General features: G+C 37.1%; 1 protein-coding gene across 38 annotated transcripts in view; it reads left to right on the top strand.

Annotated features, from left to right (window-relative positions):
• adgrl2 (adhesion G protein-coupled receptor L2) overlaps positions 1-10522 on the top strand; it is a 136341-nt gene extending 125819 nt beyond the window's left edge. For 4 of the 38 annotated variants that reach the window (XM_015390146.1, XM_015390144.1, XM_015390150.1 and 1 more), the window contains 4 exons: positions 419-515; positions 2000-2128; positions 5478-5495; positions 7921-10522. In XM_015390146.1, coding sequence (XP_015245632.1) covers positions 419-515; positions 2000-2128; positions 5478-5495; positions 7921-8768 — 1092 coding nt within the window. In that variant the 3' untranslated portion in view covers positions 8769-10522. Of the gene's footprint in view, positions 1-418; positions 516-1999; positions 2129-5477; positions 5530-7251; positions 7305-7920 lie in introns of those variants that run through there. The other 34 variants (XM_015390152.1, XM_015390158.1, XM_015390153.1 and 31 more) reach the window with 24 other exon arrangements.
• Positions 10523-12056: the final 1534 nt, after the last annotated feature.

Here is a 12056-nt window from a genome sequence, read left to right as displayed (position 1 = left end):
TATATATATATATATATATATATATATATATATATATATTTTTGTTTTTCTTTTTTTCAAGGCTGCACTTTTAGAAAGATGAAATTGTCCAGAGAGCTGTTCCAAATGACATTTCTTTTTGTTTTACATGCGTGTAAACAAAATGACAAATAAATAACATCTGTCTAAGTCTAATGAGAAACTGAAATTAGATATTGTAATTATCAGCGGGTCAAAGATTTGCAAAAGTTCTCAAACTGAAAAGGACAAAATTCTGTGCATCTCTAAACAAATATTTAAAATGTAACATTGGTAATGCCCTCACCTCATTTTGCCTACGCAAGTGATGCAGACTGTAATGATATAAATATACCATAAAAAAGTGGTTCTGAAAGGTGAGGTTTTATGTCCTAATTACTATCTCTTGTTTATCTGACAGAGTCGAATCAGGAGAATGTGGAATGACACCGTAAGAAAGCAATCTGAGTCCTCCTTTATCTCAGGTGACATCAACAGCACCTCCACCCTTAACCAAGGTCAGTTCACACCTCATCTCTTTTCACATCTATGCACAAATTGTATCAATCAGCTAATATTATCAACTTCAAGTTCCAGGGATAACAATATTTTACAAGGTTTAGGTAGTAAATGACTTGGTCCTGAAATGGGGTCATAAAAAGGGAAGGCCTAAAAGTTTTCTTCTTCTTTTAGCTCATGGGTACCAAAAATGTGTCCTCAAATACTGCAGCTTCACTCATACCTCTAGCCTCATTTGCAAATTTAGACTTGGATGTTTTCTTGATGCAAGTGCTTGTAGTTATAGTTCATTCCCTGGGGACAAATAGGCAAAAACTAAAATGGTTGTAAAAAGTTTATTTTCACAGCATCTGAACATGAAGCAAAAGGCCATTTGTTGCCCAGCATAGAAGGTGACCCCTGTTACTTTATAAAAAGATTTATGGGGAAGGGAGGAAAAAAAAACTGTCATTTATTATTTAGCTTGAGCACAAATATGATGATGAGAAGATGTTGTTCAACTCTGCCTGACCCAGAGTGCTTAGTGTGATGTTAGGCTTCTGCTGCCTCTGAAATGGCTTTCCAAGCATGCAAGGGAAAATAGGTTTTACACTGAGGTAGTTTAACTTTCCCTCCTCTGACTTCTGTCAAAGCTGTTCTTTGCCTTTTCCTTTTATCTTTTTGATGTAACTCCCTTAAAGACAAAATGTCATTTTGAACCTTTTTAGGGACATGTGGACTTGCTACATTAGTAACAATGTAGAGGTATGGCTATTTTTTCTGCTCCTCTGAACGACCGTTTCCTGGAGATGTTAATGCAAAGGTTGGATATTGATCACTTCGGGGCATTGGGTAACCCTGGAGAATTAGTGCACTGAAGGAGGATTTTATCTCCTAGAAGCACTTCCATGTCATTAAAAACATCCCTTGAGACATCTCAACATGACAGATGGCATTTAACATAGGTGATAAATGGCAGTGGAAATACCTTTAAACACACTACAAGCTTGAGAGAAAAATTAGGAAGATTAGGCCTTGTGAGATAATTGCACGATTTTAGCCTCAAGTAATTTTTGTTATAAATAAGAAACAGGCCTTATTGTCCCGTCTCTCATAAAGTATTCTATAAAAAGTAAAACTTTTGCATACTTTCAAGAATCCAAGGTGCTGTTTTTGAAAGATTATGCTTGCATAACATAAAAAATAAGTCATGAAAAACATGCCAGAATGTTTTAATGAACAAAGTTGTTTGAACACGGGTTTTTAAATATTGAGTTAGGAAGGACATGCTTTACACTTAACAGGGTTGGTGGGTTTGCACCAGCAGAAAAAGCAGAAATGTTGTGCTTTTTTATTCATCTGTAAAATAGTTAGACCATGTAGTTAAAGGATTAGGCTTACGTTACCTAAAAGACAAAGCCAGATTCTTTGCTTTTTCTGTTCTCCATTAAACTTTCAGGCAACTGCCAAACTTACCTGCTCCTACTCTGTTTTGCCACTCCAGGAATGACTGGGAATTATCTACTAACAAACCCTCTCCTGCGACCACAAGGCACTAACAACCCTTATAACACCTTACTGGCTGAGACAGTCGTGTGTAACACCCCCACAGCTCCAGTGTTTAACTCACCAGGTGTGCTTATCTAATTCTTTCACCTGCATTCTGCCTTTTTTCGTCTCTCTTCACCATCTTACTCTGTCTCTCCTCCCTTCATCATTGATCTCTTAAAGTGTTCAGAAGTCTAAAAAAAAAACAAAAAAAAAACGCAGGATGTTCTGCAGTATCATCTTTCGGTCTCCCAAAGACTTGATCTAGTGCTTCCAATGTGTTTGTGTGTAAAAAAAAAAAAAAGATAATACACACACACTCACATTTTGCAGTGTACAACAGAGATCTCTGTGGTTTACCTAGATCCAGCCTCTGTGTTCTCATATTTCTCTTAACAGGACATAATGATTAAGATGGTAAAGAGATACTGCATGTTCTGCCTCGAGATAATGTAAACAGTGGTGTAGACCTGAAGCTGTAGTATAAACTGCAGGATCATTAAGATTTATCTCTATGGGCATAAAATGCAATTTGTTTCAAGCTGTGTTACTTCTGAAACATGTTACATTTCAAGAATTTACAGCCCTCCACATTTATTGGCATCCCTGTTAAAATGGGGGGGCAACTTAAATTAAATTATTTATTGTGGTTGCATTATCTCAGTCATAGAGATATATATTAGCACTTACTATCCTTTACTCTTTGTGAGGACCAAACCAATGTGGCTTCTCATCCAGCCTTGTTTGTCATGTTCTATTTTATACATATATATTTTAATTATCCATCTCCCAACTTAGAAAGGAATGTATTTCAATTTAAAATATTTGATTTTTAAGTTAAACTTGTATCATTTAGGTTTTGTAGCCCTTTCCTGGCTACGAAAATTGCCTAAATTAATGTGTTCTCTTTTCCTTCCCATTATTAAGAGCAGCAAAGAGAATACGATTTTTAAGCACATGAGACATTATCCGTGAGCACACATTTAAAATATGATAGACAACATACAATCAAATATGCTAAGACAGCATCTATTTCTCTGCCATGCCACTTGTGATATGTTCTTTGAAACTCAACAATATGTGTACAGACAGTATGTGCTTGAAAAGGCAGCACCTTTAAAGCAATCTTTTAGAATGGCTGGAACTCAAATGACTGTAGAACAAGGTTCAACTGCTGTTTAGTTAATTTTTAAATATAAATCCACCACTGTGGCTTTTCTATGTTAATTTACATTCATTTCTTTTAATCACAGTCTTACTGCACAATTTCCAAGGATTTGCCATGAAGTCAGATAATGTTCACCCAGTGGGAACATAGCCTGAGTCTACTTATCGCACCCAGTGCTTTAATTCTATTTGAGCTCAAAAAGGAATATCAAACAGAAATCCTGGCTGACGCACTGAATATATAACCTAATTTTGTTATGATCAAATGCTTTTTTTTGTATTGGCATATCACGTGACTAAGCACCTTAAAAATCGTGTTTTTTGTTCAATATTGTTTTTTTCTTTCAATAGAATAACAGGATACATTTTTTTATACATTCTTCGGTTTAAGACATTGCAATTCAAATGTAAATATATTGATTCCAAGAAAGTTAAAAAACAAACCACTGGACTTTGTTTCCAAGTTTGAAGAAGTTTCACTTCCTATCCAGGAAGCCTTTTAAATTCAAGTGTCAGGAATAGCGTTGAGTTGCAGTAGTGCAACAAAGCTTTTTTTTTTTTGCTTAGACAACATGCATACTGAAACAGACGAACGGGTCCACCCCTTTGGACGGGAAATTGTTGGCCTTGCTGGATAGGCGGGGTCTTATGCTCCCCTGTAAAGGAGTTGGGGTTACGATGATAGCGGGAAGGGATTTACTCAATGGTTTAATCTAAACCTCACTGGTTTAGATATGTGAACGAAACATTTATCAAAATCTAGCTGGAAGAAGTGGAAGCTTTCACAAGACACATAACTCAATTGACCACAACATCAAATTCACCAGAGGATGCCAACGACAACAAGCTACCTTTTCTGGACTGTTTGGTGATCATGGATGATATGGAAACTTCAACATTGAAGTGTATAGGAAATCTACTCACACAAAACAATATCTTCTTTTTGACTCTTATCACCCACTGGAACACAAACTTTAAGTGATCAGAACCTTACAACACTGGGCTGAGCATGTCCCTACTGAAACAGAAAGGAAGCGCAAAGAACAGAAACACATCAAAGAAACCTGTGGATACCCTAACTGGGCATTTGTTAAATCGGCAAGGAAATACAGAAGACACGCAGCAGAACATAACGGTGAGAAGATTAAATGCAAAAACATCTCCATCCCATATGTTGCTGGAGTCTCTGAAAAATTAAAGAGGATTTTTTTCTAAACACAAAATTCCTGTACATTTCAAACCAAACAAGACCCTTAAACTAGTGCATCCTAAAGACAAAACCCCCAGACCAAGTATGAGCGGAGTGGTGTAAACAGTTCAATGCAGTGAGAAATGCTCTGTTATTGGACAAACCAAACAACTTCTTCATAGATGCATGGCACAACACAGAAGAGCATCCTCCTCGGGACAAGACTGCAGAACATCTACACCTTCTGGACAAAGGACATTCTTTTGACGACCAGAATGTTCACATTTTTGACAAAGAAAAAAGGTGGTTTGAGAGGGGCGTGAATGAAGCCATCTATGTTAAGAAAGAAAAACCAACCTTAAACAGATGGGCTAGACTCAGATTTCAGCTTTCAAAAACCTACAATGCAGCAATATAGTTAATGCCTCCCTGCTATCATTGCAGCCCCTTTAAGGGGGAACAGAAGACCCCACCTATTCAGCCAGGCCAACAATTCCCTTTAACGACCCCCACTTCAAAAACATAGACAGGTATGCGGCATTGCAGGCTAACAAAAGAAGCCAAATGACCTCCATTGGACCCGTTTGTCCGCTTTTAATTTGCATTTTGTCTAAGCAGAAACAAGGCTTTGTTGGGCTATTGTATTATGCAACTGGACGCTATTTCTGACATTTGAATTGAAAAAGCTTCCTGGATGCAAAGAGAAACATCTTGAAACTTGGAAACAAAACCCAGTGCTTTGGTTTTTTAATTTTTTTGGAATTACTATGACCTGGCTGACTGACAATCTTCCCTAGCAAAATGTAAATATAGCTATAATTTAGGGAATTATCTTTTTGAGGGATGCAAATTAATCTGATTTTTCTGTACGACGTGTGTTACATTATCTGTGTATGAATGCAGTATCTCATACCTGATTATTCTTGTGCTGACAGTAATAATATATTTCTGTTGCTAATAACATTGAAGTATTTATAACATTTATAAGTTGTGATGTTTTTGTATGTGTCATTCTTTTCTGAAACTGAAGTGGCATCTTGTGTCATGTTTTGTGCTTCTCCCCTGTGCTTCCCTTTAGTGACCTACAGAGAGACAAGTATGGGAGTAAAACTTAACTTTGCCTATCAAATGTAAATTCTTTTTAGCATGCTTATTTAAAACAACCCAACCCACGGCACAATCACTGGTTTAGGCCATTAACACGCACTCAAGTGGAGAGCAAGTGGTTCACAAAAAAGAACTAAGCTAATTTCTTTGAAGAAAGGGAAAATAATTATCTCAATTTGGTCTTTTGAAGTACGATTTAACTTCTGACAGATTTGTCCTGAATTTACCCACTGTTTTGCTTTTATCTTGTTTTTTTCCTTATAAAAATATGTTTTTTTGTTTTGTTTTGTTTTGTTTTGTTTTCTTTCAGAAAATAACCTTTTTCTTTTTTTTTTCTCCAACTGTCTGTCCTTATTTTCCTTTTGTGACACTAGACAGTTTCGGTGTCCGGTGTTATTCACAGTCTTTCAAACAACACCTGTCTGGACACTAAATTGCCTCCAAAGCTGGCATTAGCTTATATGACGCAGCAGCAGCTGTTTCACTACTCTTTGTTTTCTTTCAGAGGTTTTTAGCCCTTTTCCTATATTTTATTACATTCAGAGAGGCTATTCAATAGAAGTTGGTCGGCACCCCCTGCCTGTTTCCTTTTTTATTTTTTTTTTTTATAGGGACCATTTTTAAATATATATTTTCCCACTGCATTAAATAGAAGAATGTAAACAGAGAACATATTTCTTTTTACCTCCCCTATCAATCACAACATTAAGCATAAAGCTTCCAACAAATGGAATAAATCATTTGTTCTTATTTGGATTTTATGTGAAGGGGAAAAGATAATATAGATCATATCTGTGAAGTGGAAGGACGCAGTAAAATTTTGAAAATTGTAACTATATGGAAGTTGAAACTCTGACAGAGTCTAAGAACTTATGCATGTTCAATTCTGAACATGTTAGCAGGGTTTTCCTATATTTAGCTCAATCTGTCACTCTATCAAAACATGACCAGCTTCCCTGTCCCTTCTGACTAAAGGCATAAGCTGTGGATCTCTGCCACAAACCTCTTAGCTGTTTTTTTTCGTAAGCAATCTCCTTGTCCGTTTTTGGGCAGGCTGTGTTATCTTAGGTTTTTCAGTTTTGTTGGTTTTCTTTTTGGACATTTTGCAAATAAATTATAAAACCCTTTTTAAAAGTACTTAAATGTTTTTATAATAATAACTGAAATTATCAAAGCTCTGCATTGAACTCACCACTTTTTGGGGAGCAGTGGGCTGCCTTTGTGTGGCTCCCTTGAGCAATCAGGGGTTAAGGGTTTTGCTCAGAAACCTAGAGTGGAGGCTGTGGGGATTGAACCGGGTACTTGCAAAATTCTCAGAGCACAAGCACACTGCTCTAACCCACTAGGCAAACAATCCCCAAATTTGGTGCAAAAAAAAAAAAGGCATGAATACAAATGCATGCCCTGTAGTCAGACTTTCATTATTCTTTTCTATCCACTTCACAGTTATGTTCTATGCTGTGTTAGTCTATCACATTTAATCTGAATGAAATGCATGAAAAATTGGTGCCTGAAATGAAAAGTGGGAAGAGAATTCAAGGGGTGTGAATATAATTTCACAAGTCCCCATATCTGTTGCATATAAGATCTCTAAATGTAAAGCCGTTTAATGCTTACCTGTTTCATTTGCTGAACCCTTGCTCTTGCTCTGTTGCAGTTAAGACGTTTATCTTACATTTTGTTGTTCTTTTAGCAATTCTTCATGTTACAATAAATCATTCTTTTACTTTTTTTTTGTACATCAGCTGCTCTTAGACCAGATAGCCTGAGCAGACAGACATGATGTGAGTTGTCTAAAGTGAGTCTTTTCACCTGCTGTGTGTGGTGATGGTGGAGTGCTGCTTGTGGGCTCCCCTTGTAGTGAGAATAAAGATGGCTGTCTCATGTTAATACATAACTTCTTTCCCTCTTCTGTGACTGTCACATTCCCCCACATATCCTTGCTTTTATTTACTCTCCCACCATAACTCTGTTAGTTGCTAGATATCTTGTATGTGTCGTAGCCTGCCAATTTGTTGCTTCATACTTATATATCCACCTGTGCCTGGTGTCTCGTCATAGTGATTACTTGTTCTGACTTGTTTCCTAATGTTGTTTGGGATCTTTTTCATTGCTTTGTCACATATGTGGCAGACTCTAATGCAAAATGCCCTGCTTTTTTAACAGCAATTTTTAAAAGGGAAAGTTGAAACGTATACATGAGAAAATTCAAAATGATTTCTCATTGCAAACAAACTGCATGTCTATGTATGGTATGTCAGGAATTGTGCCAAATTAACAGATTTAAAGCATGGCTTAAATTTCCCTTTTTATACGAAACTGCATCCTAAACAGCATTAAAGTATTTATTCTAGTCTTTACAGTTATTGGTGATGACTAATGTATTATATCTTGATATGTTTCTTTGTTCCCAGGGCACTCACTGAACAGTGCGGTGAGGGATACAAGTGCAATGGATACTCTACCGCTAAATGGTAACTTTAACAATAGCTACTCCCTCCGTAATGGGGACTTTGGTGACAGTGTGCAGGTAGTGGACTGCGGACTGAGCTTGGACGATGCTGCCTTTGAGAAAATGATCATCTCCGAGCTTGTGCACAACAACCTGCGTGCCTGTAACAAAAGCCACCAACAGCAGCAGCACTCCAGTTTACGTCACCCACCCCACCGCCAGCAGCCACCTCTGCCACCCCAGTATCACCATCACCACCACACGGAGCGGGCTCCCCCCAAGGTGACAGTGGTAGGTGGCAGCAGTAGGGAAGACAATGCCATTGTGGCTGATGCTTCATCTTTAGTTCATGTGGGCGACACGGGGGGCCTGGAGCTGCGTCATCAGCAGGAGCTGGAAGCACCACTCATCCCCCAGCGGACTCACTCGCTTCTGTATGCACCACAGAAGAAGGTGAGGACGAATGGGGAAGTCGATACCTTTGTCAGCCCACTGGTGACCACAAACCCCGACGATAGTCCACAGTCCCCCAACAGAGACTGTTTGTACACTAGTATGCCCAATATTACAGACTCTCCATGTCCTGAGAGCAGCCCCGATGTGGAGGAGGTCTCCTCTACCAAAGGTAGCGAGAATGAGGATGTTTATTACAAAAGCATGCCTAACTTGGGGGCTGGCCATCAGCTCCAGGCCTATTACCAGATAGGCAAGGGAACCAGCGATGGCTACATTATTCCAGTTACAAAAGAGGACTGCAACCCTGAAGGTGATGTACAAGAAGGACAGATGCAATTAGTGACAAGCCTTTAAATGTATTTAAATCATCCCCACTATCCTGACACAAACCTGACCTCTTTCAGGACACACCCACTGAAGGAAAAACAAGTGTTTTGTTTTATTTTTAAATAGAGCCTTGAAGTTTAAACTCTGTCACATACACATATATGCTTGGCATCTACAGACTTCCTCTCTTCCATCCGTGTTGCCATTTCTTTCCCTGCAGACTTAGGGACCTGCAGCTCAGTAACAGCAGCGCAACATTATCAAGAGACTGTACATAAATCGAAGAGTCAGATTCCAATTTTAAGAGACAAGCCAACGATGTATTTAAATGTGCCGCTGCTGTTGAGTTATTAAGAAAAGCAAAGTTGTGAAAACATAAGAAGAGTAGAAAAAAAAAAAAAACTTTTACAAAATATAGAAAATTAACATAAAAAAAATTACAGGCAACATCCAAACAGGAATTTCCCTCTTAAAAGGTTGTACATACACCTTCCATCTTTCAAGCTGAACCATCATTTTTGTTTGTTTTATTTCTACACCCCCGGACCAGGACATGGACTTGTTCGTAAAAGAAATTCCTGATCAGACTGTTAGAAAGGAATATCAGGTCCTGGCTGCTTCCCATCACCGTCAAGTTTGGATTGTATAACCACTAGCAATCAAGCCCCTGGCCTTATATTTTCTCAACTGTTCCTTATACTGTTGTTAAGGAGAAATTGCTCAAATATATATTTTGTTGTATTGCTGGTGTAAAATAAGAACTCATTGGATGGGGTTGGGGCAAAAAGCCTAATCATAAAGACACTTTTTATTTGCAAAATTTTAACACTTGAGGGACTATTGTATAAAAGTTGCACATAAGTCATACAGTGTGTTTATGGTACCAACACTTCATTCATGGTTGTATGTTTGAGCGTAAAGGCCTATTAAAAGAAAGGAGTCAAACAATGCATCACTTTATAACTTGTGACCAAGGTTTTGTTTACTTCTTTTCTTTTAGTAATTTGAGTTGGTATTGATAGACCTTTGGAATATCTTTTTCTGAATTTGCCAAAGGGACATTGCTTTAGTAGAAGGGTATTGCAACAACCCAGTAAAAGTGATTTATTAATTGCACAGTTTTTGTCATTATTTTGATTAAAATAGACCTTTTAACAATCACAGCAGAGTGATGAAAAGGCACTGCTGAGATAGAGACTGCTGACTTTTGACAATAAAGTTTTTATCCTAAATGCAGATCTTCCGGTTTAAATATTTTATTTATTAAAATCTTTCCAAAAACGTTAATAAATAAATAAATTGGGAAATTTGTGAACAAGTTCCCACACTGGTATACATGCTGTACTGTAGCTCATGTTTTTTATGTAAACATAAGGGGCTTATCACTTAAGACTGATGTAAAGTTCAACACTTGTTTAACAAATACAATAAATGTGAGATTTTTTGTCAACATACATGTTGCTTTTTTAATGGCTTGTGTTTTTGTTATATCTTTAGAAAAATAGGTTCAATCATGTTGCTATATATAAGCGTAAAACACTTTTGACTCAGGTTTCTAGTAAGTCCAGAGCACTTTGAAAGGCAAGATGATAAACCTTGTATTCTGGAGACTTTTTTTTTATCCTGCTATTTCTTCAATCGCTGCAGAGTAGAATCAGCTCACCATATGTGTTAGGGGAGCCAAATTTGCCCGTGTGATTTAAAAATAAGAAACTCAGGTAGGATTGCATTGTAAATGTTTTTCTGTGTGGTTGTACCACTAATAAAGGTTTAAGAATGACACTGGTTGAAAGCATTGTCCACTTAGTACATTATTAAATGAGAACGGCACGATTAAAAGTTCTGTCACTGCAGAACTAAAGTTTGCTTAACTGGTGTGTGGGAAGAGTGGAAAGACGTCTGAAGACCTAACAAGTGATCAGATTTTTTCTTAACTATATGATTTTTAATATTTAGGGGTATGACCTATTGATATGACCCAGTCCACAGTCAGTTCTCAAGCATTTTATTCACCAGGTGATGTTAATGTAAAAAAAAAAATTTTTGATGTAACATCAGTTGGGACAGAGTGACAGCTCACAGCAGGGGGCTGGAAATTGCACTGTTTACCATTTGGCACTGAAGGAAATGACTCAGAACTTTGCAGAAATGGACTTCATGTCAGTCTGCATAATGTTGTGTGGGCTGCATGTTGTTTTGACTTGTTTCAACAATTATGTGACATTTTGTACAATTATCTGAAGCTTCAAATTGCCTTAGATGGATTGCTTTGTTTTTCTCCATATTCTCTTGTGCAGGCCCCTTGAATGTCAGATTGGAATCAAGTGTTAGGGTAATTGTTGACTGTTGAACAGTATAATCACATGCATAATACTGAGAGGAAGAAAATCATATCAGTATCTATTTTCAATAGAAAAATACTACAATATTTTATATTTGTAATAACCCTGAGGACCTAATCTTCAAAACAGAAGCACTAAATTGCTTGTGAATAAACAAATTGCACTTTCAAAAGGGCGCTGTGCTGTGGGTGAAAGATTAAGCAATAGATAATGTGCATAAGTGGTGTGAGCTGCCCTATTTAAATAAAGAGTGTGTTTGGAGAGGAGGGAGGATATAAAAGAAAGATTGAAAATTGGAGGTAAAAATTCTGATCATGAAAAAATATGGCATCAATAACAGTAATAAATATGTTAAGGCATGCACTTCACATTTGTTTTTTGTTAAAGTGTTACAAAAAGTAAGTTAAAACAAACAAAAAAAAAGCTATAAAAGATAAAGTTTCAAGACTTAAGTATCAGCTATAAAATCTTGAAAACTGACTATAAACTGTAATCCCCCCCACTCCTTGTCTGGCAGGCATTAGTTTAGGGAGTACAGTAAGGCAAGGTAAATTGATATGCATAAGACATTTCAGTAGCAAGACAATTAAAAGTGCTGGACATAATAGAAAAGCACAACAGGAAAAGTACATTGCAACAAAACTTAAAGAATAAAACGACTGTTAATCAAATCAAAGAAGGTTGGACAAAAAATTTTAACTAATGTTGTTTAGCTAGGTTAGCCAAAATCTTCCTTGAACTAAGACATTTTTTATCTAGATTTAAAGTAACTTTGGGTTTTGGAAATTATAAAGATTTCTGGGAGTTTGTATTAGATCAGTGAAGAATACGAGCTAAAAGCTTCTGCTCTATGTGTGGTTCTGGGTATGCAGTAGGGTGACTAGATCTCCTGATTTGTGTAGGAGCAGGCTGTATATTTTCTTCAGTCCCTTTGTTTTGCAAATTTAAAAAATGCTCCACATTTGAATGTATA

Source organism: Cyprinodon variegatus, unplaced genomic scaffold, assembly GCF_000732505.1.
Source record: "Cyprinodon variegatus isolate N-32 unplaced genomic scaffold, C_variegatus-1.0 Scaffold487, whole genome shotgun sequence".
In the NCBI taxonomy this organism is placed as follows: domain Eukaryota; kingdom Metazoa; phylum Chordata; class Actinopteri; order Cyprinodontiformes; family Cyprinodontidae; genus Cyprinodon; species Cyprinodon variegatus.
Note: the sequence above shows the minus strand (reverse complement) of the source record. Positions and strands in the feature narration are given on the sequence as shown.